This window comes from Antennarius striatus, chromosome 6, assembly GCF_040054535.1.
Source record: "Antennarius striatus isolate MH-2024 chromosome 6, ASM4005453v1, whole genome shotgun sequence".
NCBI classification, from domain to species: Eukaryota; Metazoa; Chordata; class Actinopteri; order Lophiiformes; family Antennariidae; genus Antennarius; species Antennarius striatus.
The window spans coordinates 17,720,542-17,735,370 of record NC_090781.1 but is presented as its reverse complement, the minus strand read 5'-3'; the positions used below and the strand labels follow the sequence as shown (position 1 = coordinate 17,735,370).

Here is a 14,829-nt window from a genome sequence, read left to right as displayed (position 1 = left end):
AGAAAACAGAGGCGGAAGAAAACGAAGAAGAATTTTACAAAAACGACGAAGAAGAACAACAACGAAGGAAAAGAAGAAACCTGTAGTTGTTGTCTGTACAGAATGATGGGAGAACGTCAATAAAAAAAACTGCACAGTTCCGGGAAACAATATTTATTCCGTGAAACAACAGGTGAGGTTCCCACATTTTAACGCTTTGCTGACAGCCAGGCGTTAACGCTAACACCCGGTAACCCGGCGCTACCGCTAGCTAGCACTGCTCCACAGTCAAAATACAGTCCTTAGTAATAACGGATAATCCCGTCATGCATGTTAAAAAGTTATTTATGTTCCCAGACTACCTTCAGGCTAGCCGATAGCAGATTAATAAATGTTTTTTACAGTTATCGATGTGCTTAATGAGCTAGTAGCTAGCTATATCCAATAGTAATGAAGTTACTGAGCGAGCAGCTCGCTAGTTGCGAACTACCTCATTCATTCTATCTTACACAGCTATTTGTGTTATTCACCCATATCTATGTTATTTGCTGCATTTCCCGCTTCCTATTGTGTTTCTTAACTCCTCTATGAAGCTTTTGTTCATCTAATATCAATTATTGGACGGTCTGGTTGATTTACACATAATAGGAGGTCTTCAGTTGCTCCAAATGTTTTAAAATCAAAATTATTTTAGTCGATGACAGGCCAGTTGTTACTGTTAAAACCAGCTGTGAGTAAATGATGACTCGGCAGTGCCTCTGTGCTCTGGTTGGCCACTCAGAGCCCGCATCTGATGGTTGGTTTCCTGCCTCTGTCCTCGTGTCAGGCTCTTCATCATGTCTGGAGGTCCAGCAGTGAGGGTCAGCATCGAGTCCTCCTGTGAGAAGCAGGTGCAGGAAGTGGCTTTAGATGGAACGGAGACGTACGTCCCTCCTTTGTCCATGTCCCAGAACCTGTCAAAGCTGGCCCAAAGGATCGACTTCAGCCAGGGGTCGGACTCAGAGGAGGACGGGGGTGACACTGAACCCAGGGACCGGGAGTGGACCAAGCAGGAGCCAGAGGAAGAGGAAGGTAGACTGGAATCAGATGTGATAGATCCTTCATCGATCGCCTCTAGCTCTCGGGTTGCTGTACTGCTATTTTTCAAGATTTCCCCTGGTCAAATAAGATGTATGGGCTTGGATAACAAACATCAGGGGATCTTAACAGTTGACTGATTGATATTTGTGCTTATTATGAGAACTTTAAGAGATAATAGTGGATATAAGCCCTACCTCCCTCATTAATTTATGCTTTTTGTAATGTTAAAGGTCTGTCAGCTCAGCTATTTTGTCACTTTTTGTTATGTCTTTCTCACTCAGGCACAGTGAAGTTCCAGCCGTCTCTTTGGCCTTGGGACTCTGTGCGTAACAACCTAAGAGGAGCTCTGACAGAGATGTGTGTCCTCTACGACGTCCTCAGTGTCGTAAAGGAGAAGAAGTACATGGCCTTAGACCCCGTGTCCCAGGACCCAACAGCTGGCAAGGTGAAGAATATTGACATAAACATGGTCATTATTTTCTGTGCTGACTGTAAATGATCCAACATTCACCGGTTCCACACATGCTAACCTCAGTTGTCTGCGCTTCATCACATTGTGCTGTTTTCAGACCCCTCAGGTGTTCCAGCTGATCAGCAAAAAGAAATCGTTGGCCACAGCTGCTCAGGTTCTCCTGAAGGGGGCAGAGAAACTCAGTAAGTCTGTAGCGGAGAACCAGGAGAACCGGAGACAGAGGGACTTCAACTCTGAGCTGCTGAGGCTCCGCTCTCAGTGGAAACTACGAAAAGTTGGAGACAAGATTCTGGGAGACCTCAGCTACCGCAGCGCAGGTGATAACGTTATATCAGAAACATCCAGAAGCCACAGTTGCAAAGTTTAACTCTGTGCTGACGTGTCCTCAGGTTCCTTCTTCCCTCACCACGGAACATTTGAGGTGATCAAGAACACAGACATCGATCTGGACAAGAAGATCCCAGAGGACTACTGTCCTCTGGACGTCCAGATCCCCAGCGATCTGGAGGGATCTGCTTATATCAAGGTGAGAGAAGTAACTGACAGGTACAGAAGGAACGGCAACTGAACTAAACTGAACTAAAGCAGTAGGAGAGATGAAGCTGGTCCACTGTACTATCGATCCTATTAATCCACTAATCAACTGTTGTTTTCAGGTTTCCATCCAAAAACAGGCTCCAGACATCGGTGATCTGGGAACCGTCAACCTGTTCAGGAGACCCCCAAAAACCAGAGCTGGTACGGTTCAGTTGAAACATCCCTTCCTCTGACAGAAAGTTTAGAACTGGGCCAGTAAATGAGTAGAACTCTAAATCAGGAGGAACAGCACAGGTGTGAACAGGTGAGCCTGGGTTGGAGGCATGATGCTGTGATTGTTACTCATCTATACTGAGATCTGGAACAATCACAACAGAAGAAACTCATTCAGGTCAGACATCTAAAGGCCGCTGAAAGGTCAAAGTTCACGAGTCCCTTGGATCAAAGTCTGTCGGCTCATAGTTGGGAGAAGGTGGAAGTGAATCCCTCTGATCATCCACAGGACGTTCAGCCTTTTTTTCCCACCAAAGTTGTGCTTATTAAAAGTTTGCATTTTAAAAAGTTATGTGTTTTGGGAACAGTCCTCATCCACACGGAGCAGGAAGCTCAAAGTGCTGTAGGATAAACGGCCGACCGTGTTTTACTTCACAGAATCGACACGGGAAAATGCCACATCGTCTTTAAATATTGTTTCATTAGATATAATCATCATTGCTGACTCAGTTTTTACTTGTTCTTTTTACTCCACCCCTCTCTTGTGCTGTCGGCTGATATCAGTCCTGAGCTCACCACGCTGGGTCACACGACCCTGGGAACACTGACCCTCCCCTGACCTTTCCTCATCTCTGTTGCTCCTCCAGGCACCCAGGCGTGGCACGTGAAGCTGGAGGCGGCTCAGAACGTCCTGCTCTGTAAGGAGATCTTCGCCCAGCTGTCCAGAGAAGCTGTTCAGATCAAGTCTCAGATCCCTCACATTGTGGTGAAGAACCAGATCATCTCACAGCCCTTCCCAGGTTGCCACGACGTTGAAGAATGCCTTCTTTACTGAGACGAAGCCATCATCGTGTTACTGATGGTTGGTCGTTCTGTCTGCAGGTCTGCAGCTCTCCATCTCACTGTGTCACTCGACTGGAGAGAAGAAGAACCAGCGGACATCTCCAGAGCGACCCAAACCCGACGACCACCTCTATGTCCTGGAGCACAACCTACATCAGATGATGAGAGAGGTCAGAGGTCATTCCAGGCCATCTGTCAGCCAATAAATAATTCTGATCGAGAACTTGATAAATTATTTTTGATAGGTCAGATTTAAATTTTACAGGAGAAAAGTCTCAGTGAGTAGAGGAAAAGTAACGGATGCAGATCTGAGATCAGTGTTTATGTGTAGATCAGTGTTTCCTTCAGACGACACATTCTTCATCATCATCATCATCATTGTTACATGCCTGCCTGTTTGTACAAATATTTAAACATTTTACTGCTGACTCAGCTACACGTGGTCATTCCAACTTCATCACGCCGGATCTCGTGATCTAACAACAATTAAACAAACACACAACAATCTGAACACACAAATGCAAACCAGCCCCGAGTGACCCAACATGAAACAGAAGATGGACGGTGAGGCGTTAACACAGGGACTCGATTTGTGTTCCAGTTCCACAAGCAGCAGCTGAGCTCGGTGGTGATGCCGCACCCCGCCAGCGCCCCCTTTGGCCACAAACGTCTGCGTCTGGCGGGGCCGCTGGCCTACGACAAAACCGAGATAGCCAACCTGCAGCAGAGCGAGGGCCTCCTGGAGAAAATAATCAAACAGGCCAAACACATCTTCTTACGCAGCAGGTGAGCTCTCACGGTAGTCAGGTATTGTCATGACGATGTATAATCACTAGCATCATTATCAGTGTTGATGGAGGGAGGAGGAGGAAGAGTTGGAGGGGCAGGGACTTGTAGCTCAGAAGAGTGAGGAGGTGCTGTGCTAATGGATCAGTGTGGATCTCTCAGGACGGCCCGGACCATCGACAGTCTGGCCAGTCGGATAGAAGACCCCCAGATCCAGGCCCACTGGTCCAACATCAACGACGTGTACGAGTCCAGCGTCAAGGTGCTCATCACCTCCCAGGGCTACGAACAGATTTGCAAGTAAGTGAAGGGAGGAGAGGAGGGTAGAACTGAAAGCTGTTGGCTATGGGAAGAGGGGAAGGAGCTACTGGTGTTTCAGCTGCAGGTATCAGTGATGTCATCAGTTCATCAGCAGTCTTTATTTATCATTGATCTGAGTCCTGGTCCAAGTAGAATGAGTCTCACACGGTTTAAAGACAGACTTGAAATCAAATTCTTTGTTTTATTTATCTGGTTGTCTGTCATGTGATTGGCTCATTCCTCTGGGCTGACGGTATAACTCTACTGTCGTATGATTGGCTGACTGGTGTCTGTGTTCAGGTCCATCCAGGTGCAGCTGAACATCGGCGTGGAGCAGATTAAGGTGGTCCACAGAGACGGGCGCGTCATCACGCTGTCCCACCAGGAGCAGGAGCTGCAGGACTTCCTCCTCTCTCAGGTAGCTCACCTGCTGCTACACTAGCCCCGCCCCCTCAGCTGCAGCCGGTCATGTCACGTCATTGGTCATCTGTTCTGGTTCCAGATGTCGCAGCATCAGGTTCACGCCGTCCAGCAGCTGGCGAAGGTGATGGGCTGGCATGTTCTCAGCTTCAGCAACCATGTGGGACTGGGGCCAGTAGAAAGCATCGGGAACGCCTCCGCCGTCACCGTTGCCACCCCCAACGGCGAGTGCGCCATCTCAGGTGAGACCGGACGGGTAAGCCACTCCCTCTGACCCCTGAAAGGCGTATCAATAACCGCTGTCTGTCTGTCAGTGCGTAATGGACCGGAGAGCGGCTGCAGGGTTCTGGTCCAGTTCCCCCGCAGTCAGAGCAAGGAGGTGGCGAAGAGCGATGTCGTCCAGGAGGCCAAGTGGAGTCACTTGAGAGGCCCCAGTAAGGAGGTGTACTGGTCCAAGATGGAGGGACGCAACTTCGTCTACAAGATGGAGCTGCTCATGGCAGCCCTGACCCCCTGTCCTGAGACCCTCCCACCCCCTCCCTGACCCATTTCCCCAGTTAAATGGTTGCTGCTGGTTTATGAACATTTTTTTATTGAAACTCTTTGAATGGTGGAGGTTAAGCTGAACTTTGTTTCACCTCCACTAGAGGGCGCTGCCTGCGAGGCTGTGAGGTTCATGCTCAATAAAATTGTTTGGTTCAGAGACGTGTTCAACTTTTTTTTATGTGTTGGGGGGGGGGGTTACGTGAGTCTGTCAGACATATTTTAATTTTTTCTGCTTCAATTTAATTTGAAGAAAACTGAAAAAATTAAATAAAAGTCATTGGTTAGACAATAAATACAGGAAGTGTTCTGTTCCAGCCTCAGCAGTGACGTCCACCTGAACATTAATCCCAGTTCAGACAAAAGAATCACGAGGAGCAGGATCAAAAAAAGGCACACAGATAGCTGTTGCCATGGAAACAAGGCGGCTACAACTCTTTCAGAGAAACACATTAAAAGTAGTTTGAAGTGAACAGGATACGGAGCCTCCCCTTGATGTCCCGCTGGTCCTGCTTAGAGACCCTAAACCATGGACCCTCAGAGTCCTGGTCCATGGGGTGAGGGGGGTTTGAGGTGTAGGTCGTAAGAGCCACATGATGGCTGACAGTTCCATCATCACGTGTTTACAGTCAGTCCAGTAAGAACAGCCTCTGCCCTGGTCTGGTGATGATGGCAGGGAGAGGAAATGTCTGTCACAGGCGCTGCAATTCAGTGGCTCGTTCTGCAGAAAGGAGGAATTAAACTCGTCACATGCAAACCCAACATGCTAACAGCTACTGATGAAACCTGAACTCACGAAGACATTCTTTATAATAATAAGAATAATAATAGATTTATGTAGTGCTTTTCCTAATACTCAAAGTTCCTTTGCAGTGGATCCATTATTCATTCACACCTCATTCATACTTGGTGATGGTAAATTACATGTTTAGTCACAGCTGTCCTGGGGTAGACTGACAGGGGCGTGGGAGCCAATCTGCACCTACAACCCCTACGACCACCACCGGAACAATCACACACACATTCACACACCAGTTAGTCCCTCACTTCTTTAGCTTTTAGCTTAGCATTGAAATAAAAAGCAAAAAACCAACAAACATTAAATTCTAATAATAAGAGCAAATAGTTCTGTTTCTGTTTTTCTGAAGCGACTTCCTGTTTCTGTTCCATTCAATTATCCTGAATCACATCGGCGACACAATTGTGGGTGTTGGTTTCAGTGTCTGTATTTGTTCTGATAGCGTGACCCAACCCTGAGGTCAGATTTCGGCCCGTCGTACTCACAGCGGAATGCAGATGGTTGTGGTGCTTTTGTTTATCGGCAGCACCGAAGATGAAGGCAATCAAGATATAAATTAACAGATTTGTCATTCTATTACTGATTTAAAATAAGGTATTATATGTGCATAATATTTAGGTAATAAATATATACACAGTAGTTTATACTTTGGTTCTAATAAGGAAAATACTTTTTAATCAATGATTCTAGATTTCTATCAATAAGGAAGCTTAAAAATCATGAATCAATGGCTTATGGAGAAGGGGTGTTCAAGTGTACTTAAACTGAGTGTACTAAGTGTACTGTCTTTAACACTGACATACATACACTGTCATACATGTAATATGTCACCATCCTTTACATATTCAAAATAATCTGTTAATTTCTTTAAATAATCCAGTTGACAAGCTAACAGCTTGCTAGGAAATGGAGGAAAGTATCTGACATACTTTGCTGACCTTTGACCTGCGCGTGGAGTCCTTTGACAAAACTTCCACAGAGACGATTTCCTTCTTACCTTCCTCTTTCCTCCTGGATCTCCAGGCGCTGATTTTCCCGTAGGCTTTGTTCAGAAGCCACATGGCCAGCATGAGGAGGCCGGCGATTGCAGACAGCGCTAAGCCTGACACGGAGAGGTACTGGAGGTCCTCGTAGAGAACCTCTGGAGGAGCGATAGGAGGATGGGTTAGATGGACAGGAGGACGCGGCCTGTGGTGTCTGATTGATCTGGGACTCACCGTTGACCTTGAGGACCAGGCCGCTGTCCCTGCTGCTCCCTCCCTCCTCTGTGACGGTCAGGATGTAGTATCCGGCATCCTGCAGCCTCAGGTTGGACAAGCCCAGCGACCCGTTGCTGTAGGTCTGGACTCTGCTGCTGTAGTCCTCGGTGACATTGGCATCAGTTCCCGGTTGCCAGGCGCCGATGGGGCGGCTGACCGCCGCCGACATGAACGTCCAGTGAAACTTGGGGACCCCCAAACAGGACACGTTCACCGAGAACAACACGTCCTCCTGCATCGACCTGGTGAGACTCCTCTGAGGGCAGTGGATGGAGATGGCTCCAGCTGGCAAGCAGAGGACAACAAATAAACAAACAACACAACACAACATCATGTCAGGCAGCAGAATGAGTCTAGATTGAGTCTATTATGGTCTGCAGACATCTGATGTTGGAAAACTGCTGGACCTTTGCTCATTGGAATGATCCAATCAGGCGCTTCCGAGCTGTCCTGTCTTTTTATTCCCTGCTCCTCAACGGCACGTGAGACTCAAGTCATCACGTTCTGTTGTGTGAATTTAAAAAATGTTTTATTCACGAATGTAATGGAGTGCCTTTGTTCTCGTCAAATGTTTTGTCAGGGATCCAGTCTGGTATCTGGCTCTACCGGTGCTGTTGACTCAGTGAGGCACAGCTAAAGAATTCTCCTCCTGACTGAAGCACTGGTGAAAGCCTTCAACACGCCAGAGGTTCGGACACGATGCCGCTTCATGCTGTTGTTGATCAGGAACATCTCGATCCAATCTGACCTACTGCTGACTCTGCTGCACTGGGATGTTTCAATGGGACCAGAACTATTTATTTTTATGTGACTGGTGCGTTCAAAAACCTAACGTACACACCTATAAAACCGCTCTACCTCCACGGTCCGGTTCTACCAGGTTTTAAATAGTTCTGATTGACCTTTAACCCGAAGAACAAACGTGAGGGTGTGTGTAGGCAGTAGAACACAATCATAACACATGTGAGAAGAACAGCAGTCAGAACGCTTACCCAGGTGACACATGTATAACGCGATGCTGAGAACCACAGCAACATCTTGAAAATCCCACAGCCTTAAATGCCACATTAGAATCCCAGGTCCATCGATTGGACGCTCAGCAGAACAATCCTCGGGGTTCTGGCATTCTGGAGCGCCCGTCCTCGTCCTCCGTCCGCCTCTCAGGTGAGTCACAGGTGTGTGTGTGTGTGAGTGTGTGTGTGCGTGGGTTCGAAATCAGACGCTGTGGTTTCTGTTCGCTCTCACAGCTCGGGATTAGCCTTCATAGCTGTGCAAGTCGGAGCCAGTCCACACCTAACAGACAGGTTGGGCCACAGTGTGGGGAGCAAACACAATAACTCCTACAGAGCCACGCCCCCTCACACACACACACACACACACACACACACACACACACACACACACACACACACACACACACACACACACACACACACACACACACACATTACCCTCCCCCCTCGCCGTCGCGCACACACCTGAGCGCGTCAGCTGGTTCTCACACTGCCGTGACTCACCTGGTAGAACATGTCAAACCGGAAGTGTGTATTCACACAAACTCCCTTCGGGTTGTTTACGCTCTCCGGTGTCACATATTCTTATCTGACATTCCGAGAAAGAGTTGAAGCTATCTAAATCTAAATTTACACACGTAGAGATCGGGTTTACTGATGGGAACTGTTTAGGTTTCTGATCAAACGTTACTTTTTTATTTTTCATGAGATGGATAACCACAGTGCGTGTTATTATTTGATACAAATTTAAAAAGACATATTTAATTTTCTGTGCCACGATGTGGAATATGAAAATGATGAAGATGTCCTGATTAGTTTTCAGGGTTGATCACGTCAACATGGCAGGAGGATTTATCCTAATGAAAACATTCTGTCAAACGTAACATTAACACCCCATAGATCAAGATTTCACATATCACGTCGAAATAAATGTCAGACGAAGTCAACAGTTCGTTCTGATGTCAGATTTCATGTGGCCTGTTATTCTTTCCTGTTGGCGCGTCACTTGCAGTGTTTCATCATTCTTTTATCCACGTCTCTGTAAACTGAGCAGGAAACAAACCCACAGTGTATTTATGTTGACGGGAATTTTCGCAAAGAATTGGAACAATTTAATTACAGTATAAGAAAAAAAAATGAAATTGATAGAAAATAGGACTATTTAAAGATTGTTTGATCTGTACAGATGTCAGCAACCACTGTGACCTCTGTCAGTATTTACAGTATTTAACCTGGCCAAGCAGCATAGCGTTATTCCTTTTACTGATTATATGAGAGCAGTCAATGGGGACGAAAACCCGGCAGTGTGAAACTGTTTTGGTCCACCTGTCTTTTGTGTGTATCCAAGTAAATTAATAAATCTTCTTAACACACACACACACACACACACACACACACACACACACACACACACACACACACACACACACACACACACACACACACACACACACACACACACACACACACACACATATATATACATGTGTATAGTATAGATACTATACACACGCACACATATGTGTGTGTGTGTATATATATATACACATATATATACAGTATATATATATAATATATATAATTCTTTACACTTTATATACAGGTATCTTACATTTTTAACTTTTTTCTGGTTTTTCTTAACTTCTTTATCGACCGGGCTTGCTGGGACCTTCAGAGATGTATTTCGTACTGTCAAATGTGGAAACGTGTGTCAGTATGACAAATAAAGACTCTGATTCTGATGCTATGATTCTCTGATATATACTAGCAGGAATCTGTGGAAATTCCATAATAAAACAATAATGTCAGACCTCGTACCAAACATATGAAAACAGATGTCTTGGTATTATAAACCAAGCGCACCCAACATAGTCAAAAATCAACGTGGTGATGTAACGACTTTATTGGTAAATCATGGATAGCGCTGGGCGGGCATTGTGAAGTCATAGATGAGTGTTAACAGGCTAACTGGAGAAGGAAAGCTAACTAATGGTGACATTAGGAAAGGAGCTAACGGAAAAGGCACCTGTCAAAAGAGCAATTGGAAAATAAATTTTTGAGAAGTGATAGTTCAGTTAGCTGACTACATGAACAGAACTGTATGTAGTTACTTAAAGAGCGTTTTTGTCAGATGTCCATGGAGCAGTTTGGATACTACATCGATTGTCCCATTCCAAATGGAAACCATAGCTGGACAGACTGTTGGTGCTAGCCAGATAGTTTAACTCAGAATTCGTTGCTATTTTCTGTGTCGTTCCTGCTGTTTTGACTCTCTGCTCAAGAACATGAAAATTGTTGGAACAGTTATGACACTAAAATTATGTTAACTAGGAAGTCCATATATAGTTATTTCTTCTCCTAACATAGCAGATGCCTTACGAAATATTGTTCACGTGATTCCTTCTGGCAGATGCGCCGTTATTGGTTGGGCGCCATGATTGGTTGGGCGCATGATTGACAGGTAGTACGTGGAGTTGGTGACAGCGCGATAACGTGAGACTTTCAAGTATACTTATTCTAATATATAGGTGGGGATATACTGTATATGTATACTGTATATATGTGTGTATGTGTGAGTGTATGTTTATGTGTATAAATGTAAAAATTTAACGTTAAGAAAATAATAAAAGTAGTAATTTGTTTATATTTTGTCCCTGAAAAATTTAACTGGCTTCTTCTGCTTTGGGTCGTCAATTAAAAAAATAAGCGTTTTGCACTCAAAAAAACTTCTAATCCCAGAAAACTTGGCGTGTGACGTAACAGGAAGTTACTCTTTGGGTATAAATTCATTTCCGCGTCGGTTGACGATCCTTTCCTGTCTACGGCCTTCTGGAAGATGGCGGTGCAGATCTCCAAGAAGAGGAAGGTTAGCGTTGTTTTACCCTTGGTTTACTCACACCCACAGCGCGATGATGTGAAAATTGTGTTGTGTCTGCGGGAAAACGGCCCTTTACTGCTCCTCCGGGTGATGATCGGGGTCGTCCGCCTCAGATCTGGAGAGGATTAATCTAGATTCTGTCGGCGCTGCGGAACTCCTCATTTAGCTAGCTAACTCCTCATTTAGCTAGACAGCCATGCTAGCTAGATAGCTAGCATGGCTGTCCGCCGGAGCCAGAAGTGAGCTTGAGACCAGAACCCGTATTAAATCTCTGGTCACAGCAAACAGACCAGACACCCCAGCGTTAGCTTGGTTTTAACTACTGGGAGCGTGGCTGTAAGTGTAAATGCTAACGAGGCTATGAAACCGGACCGAACCACGACAAGCTAACCGGGACGAACGGCGTTACCTCCAGCAGTTCATACATTGAAGTTAAATCTGACTGCTTCCCTGACACCGCGGTCTATTTCAGACGGTAATGCTCTAACTATTCGTGTAATGTTAAAGGCTAATGAGTACGGACCGCTTTGATATTATGCTAAAATGCCAAGTGTGGTGTGGAAGCGTTATTCCCGTCACCAGACTGCCACATCTGGTACCTCAGTTCTCTTACTTTGACCCAGCTCTGATCCAAAATTGATGTTAGTCATTAATGAACCGACTCTGTCTTCTCCCAGTTCGTCTCAGACGGTATCTTCAAGGCCGAGCTGAACGAGTTTCTGACTCGTGAGCTTGCTGAGGATGGGTATTCAGGTGTGGAGGTTCGAGTGACTCCGACCAGAACAGAGATCATCATCTTGGCCACAAGGTGAGTTTGGACCGGTGGGGCAATAACCGGGTATCCTCCTTTCTCTGATGTTTTTGTTTCTGTGGTGCTGTGATGTGTTTTGATCTTGTGACTGAAGTTCTGGTGTGGGTCCTGTCATCATGAATGTGTCTGTTTGCAGGACCCAGAATGTTCTGGGAGAGAAGGGGCGTCGGATCAGAGAGTTGACTGCTGTGGTCCAGAAGAGGTTCGGTTTCCCCGAGGGCAGCGTGGAGGTAAGTAAGCCTGTGAAGATCTTCCTCTGATTATGATGATGGTTCCTGCCTCCTTATGTCAGTGAACCCTGGCAGGAGTGAGATGAAGATATGAGTGGTGGTCATCCTCCCTTCAGTGATGACACGATGACGAGACAGAGCAGGACTCTAGTTCTGATGGTTATCAGTTCAGGCCCACGTTCTGTGGTTCTGCTCTGATTCCTCAGAGCGGGGAGTCCTCTTCAGCTGAAGACACAGAGGCATTTGTCTGAGAAGGGGAGGGGCAGCAGGGGACCTTAAAACAGAGCAGGAGGTCTCCCAGTTAGACCTGTATGGTTTCCTGTGGTTGTTCAGCGTCTGATATATTTCTCGTTCTCTCTCTCTCAGCTGTATGCAGAGAAAGTCGCCACCCGTGGTCTGTGTGCCATCGCTCAGGCCGAGTCGCTGCGCTACAAGCTGCTGGGGGGTCTGGCGGTCCGCAGGTGAGAGCAGATCAATAAGTGCAGCGTTGATCATCTGCTTTAGTAACTCAGATTGTGACGCTTACAGAAGATGGAAGATATTTTCACCGCAAGCTTTTTATGCCGGGTCATTCAGCCTACGATCGGCTGACTCCTTGTGTTAATGAAAGTGGATTGGTTCAGATGATGAAACAAGTCGTTTAGCAAAGGTGGTTTGAATCACGCGTCCTCCTTTCCGACCAATGTCTGCTTTTCAGTTCTGTTAATCAACTAGCGATAGCTCTCTAGCACTCTTGCAAATGTTGGGGTGTTTCTCCTGCGTTACTCGTGATGTTAGTTCTGAATCTGGACCCCAGTCTCTGCCCGGTAAAAGAGGAAGCTGCTTTTGCTAGTTGTATCTTGATGGTTATTTGTGGGTGATGATGTCATGAGGAGCCTGGTTGTCTTGTTAGCCCTTCCATGAAGAGACGATGACGAGGCGGAACAGGTCTGGTTCTGGTGGTTCCTGGTTCAGATCCATGTTCTGTGGTTCTGCTTCAGGTCCTCAGAGCTGAGTCCTCTTCAGCTGAAGACACTGAGGCATTTGTCTGAGAAGGGCTGACAGACACCCCCCCCCTCCCCCAGTCTAAAAACGTGTTATTTTAATTTAGAGCCTGCTACGGTGTTCTGAGGTTCATCATGGAGAGCGGTGCTAAGGGTTGCGAGGTGGTGGTGTCCGGAAAGCTGAGGGGTCAGAGGGCCAAGTCCATGAAGTTTGTGGACGGTCTGATGATCCACAGCGGAGACCCCGTCAACTACTACGTGGACACGGCTGTCCGCCACGTCCTGCTGAGGCAGGGTGAGTCCTGGAGCAGCTCTACGCTCAACTAGGTCCACCTAACGGGTTCATAGAACCCTCCACTGTGATGTCAGCCTGAGGCTAAACAGATTGCTAGCAGAATGTTCATTGTGGTGTTTTTTGCTGCTTGTCCGTGTGACACTCTTGTGGGTCGTCCTCAGGTGTACTGGGCATCAAGGTGAAGATCATGCTGCCCTGGGACTCTAGCGGTAAGATCGGCCCCAAGAAGCCCCTCCCTGACCACGTCAGCATTGTGGAGCCCAAAGAGGAGCACGTGCCCAGCACACCCATCTCCGAGCAGAAGGGGGCCAAGCCAGAGGTGCCAGTCATGCCCCAGGGAACACCTGTGCCCACTGCATGAGAAGGTGAGATACAGCAGGGTGATATCACCGGGTGTGACACGACACGATGCGCCATCCCTTCAATGACGACACGATGACGAGTCGGAACGGGTCTGGTTCTGGTGGCTCCTGGTTCATGTCCACGTTCTGTGGTCCTGCTCCGGGTCCCCAGGGTCGAGTCCTCTTCAGCTGAAGACGTTGAGGCATTTGTCTGAGAAGGGTTGGAAAGGCACACGTTTCTAACCAGAACCAGAACCGCATATGATGTTGCCCACGATGGACACATACGTTTAAGTCATGTAGCTTTATTTTAAATCACGCTGTGACAGTTGTGATCCAACATACGTGTAGCTATCCTGTGTGGATGTCTAGTTAAGATGCAGTTCATCTAAACCCAGCCAATCAAATGCTATATGTGAAGAGCTGAACTAATGAGAGACTGATGGTAATAGTTTCTGCATGTAGAAACGGATGACCGATATCACATGAAAATTGAAACAGGAAAGCGGTTCATAAAGAGGTCGTGAGCCCAGAGGGTTCCAGTTGAACCTATATGAGCATGTTTTGTGTTAAGACACATTCCAGTAATCCTTTATTTGTTTACAGGTTGCCTACAGATGGAAGCAAGATGCTGATTTTTGTGTACAAAACAATAAAATCTTGAAAATTGTAAACGTCCTGTTGTCTTCTTGTTAATGAGTAGAAATGAAGAGCCACTTCAAACTCACACATACTGGTAACCAGTTGTTCAGTCTGACACCCGGACCTGGACCTGGATAGTTCCTATGTAGTGTAATAACAGGTCCTGAGCTGTTCTAGAGTGTCAACAGTTAATTCATGGGTAGGGATTGCTAGGAAGTTTCACTGGACACTCCCTCCTGATTACAGGATTATTTTTCCTGTTTGTTTTAGACAAACTCGTCCACGTTATCTGGACCCATAGTCACGTGACAGCGAGCCATCGTCATAAAACGTGAAGCTGTCTCACTCAGGACATATTATATCCTACTTAGTGAATATATTAACCAGTAATTAGATTATAACTAA

General features: G+C 46.4%; 3 protein-coding genes and 3 non-coding genes across 6 annotated transcripts; 5 read left to right on the top strand and 1 right to left on the bottom strand.

Annotated features, from left to right (window-relative positions):
• Positions 1-20: 20 nt before the first annotated feature.
• med17 (mediator complex subunit 17) lies at positions 21-5,333 on the top strand. Its single transcript, XM_068317161.1, has 13 exons — positions 21-172; positions 806-1,050; positions 1,341-1,504; positions 1,629-1,848; positions 1,921-2,057; positions 2,188-2,269; positions 2,929-3,081; positions 3,164-3,294; positions 3,726-3,910; positions 4,073-4,210; positions 4,511-4,628; positions 4,713-4,872; positions 4,945-5,333. The coding sequence occupies exons 2-13, from the start codon at positions 816-818 to the stop codon at positions 5,172-5,174; spliced, it is 1,953 nt and encodes a 650-aa protein (XP_068173262.1). The 5' UTR covers positions 21-172; positions 806-815; the 3' UTR covers positions 5,175-5,333.
• Positions 5,334-5,469: 136 nt separating this feature from the next.
• LOC137597237 (V-set and transmembrane domain-containing protein 5) lies at positions 5,470-8,541 on the bottom strand. The gene is made up of 4 exons (XM_068318285.1): positions 8,224-8,541; positions 7,190-7,516; positions 6,970-7,113; positions 5,470-5,894 (listed from the first exon to the last, which is right to left on the bottom strand). The coding sequence occupies exons 1-4, from the start codon at positions 8,297-8,299 to the stop codon at positions 5,866-5,868; spliced, it is 576 nt and encodes a 191-aa protein (XP_068174386.1). The 5' UTR covers positions 8,300-8,541; the 3' UTR covers positions 5,470-5,865.
• A 2,489-nt stretch (positions 8,542-11,030) lies between these two features.
• On the top strand, positions 11,031-14,456 carry rps3 (ribosomal protein S3). The gene is made up of 7 exons (XM_068317033.1): positions 11,031-11,110; positions 11,800-11,930; positions 12,070-12,163; positions 12,530-12,624; positions 13,254-13,441; positions 13,603-13,806; positions 14,389-14,456. The coding sequence occupies exons 1-6, from the start codon at positions 11,081-11,083 to the stop codon at positions 13,800-13,802; spliced, it is 738 nt and encodes a 245-aa protein (XP_068173134.1). The 5' UTR covers positions 11,031-11,080; the 3' UTR covers positions 13,803-13,806; positions 14,389-14,456.
• LOC137597879 (small nucleolar RNA SNORD15) lies at positions 12,274-12,419 on the top strand. Its single transcript, XR_011036217.1, has one exon. It is a non-coding gene; the product is annotated as a small nucleolar RNA SNORD15 (small nucleolar RNA).
• On the top strand, positions 13,058-13,199 carry LOC137597880 (small nucleolar RNA SNORD15). Its single transcript, XR_011036218.1, has one exon. It is a non-coding gene; the product is annotated as a small nucleolar RNA SNORD15 (small nucleolar RNA).
• On the top strand, positions 13,861-14,002 carry LOC137597881 (small nucleolar RNA SNORD15). The gene has a single exon (XR_011036219.1). It is a non-coding gene; the product is annotated as a small nucleolar RNA SNORD15 (small nucleolar RNA).
• Positions 14,457-14,829: the final 373 nt, after the last annotated feature.

Excerpts from the sequence above, each read along its gene's own strand:
- LOC137597237 (XM_068318285.1), bottom strand. The coding sequence starts at position 8,299 with ATGTGGCATTTAAGGCTGTGGGATTTTCAAGATGTTGCTGTGGTTCTC. Across the intron at positions 7,517-8,223 it reads GTTATACATGTGTCACCTGG|CTGGAGCCATCTCCATCCAC; the intron begins GTAAGCGTTCTG and ends TCTGCTTGCCAG. Across the intron at positions 5,895-6,969 it reads ATCCAGGAGGAAAGAGGAAG|AACGAGCCACTGAATTGCAG; the intron begins GTAAGAAGGAAA and ends TCCTTTCTGCAG.
- rps3 (XM_068317033.1), top strand. The coding sequence starts at position 11,081 with ATGGCGGTGCAGATCTCCAAGAAGAGGAAG. Across the intron at positions 11,931-12,069 it reads ATCATCATCTTGGCCACAAG|GACCCAGAATGTTCTGGGAG; the intron begins GTGAGTTTGGAC and ends GTCTGTTTGCAG. Across the intron at positions 12,625-13,253 it reads GGGGGTCTGGCGGTCCGCAG|AGCCTGCTACGGTGTTCTGA; the intron begins GTGAGAGCAGAT and ends ATTTTAATTTAG.
- med17 (XM_068317161.1), top strand. The coding sequence starts at position 816 with ATGTCTGGAGGTCCAGCAGTGAGGGTCAGCATCGAGTCCTCCTGTGAG. Across the intron at positions 2,270-2,928 it reads ACCCCCAAAAACCAGAGCTG|GCACCCAGGCGTGGCACGTG; the intron begins GTACGGTTCAGT and ends TTGCTCCTCCAG. Across the intron at positions 4,873-4,944 it reads CGGCGAGTGCGCCATCTCAG|TGCGTAATGGACCGGAGAGC; the intron begins GTGAGACCGGAC and ends TCTGTCTGTCAG.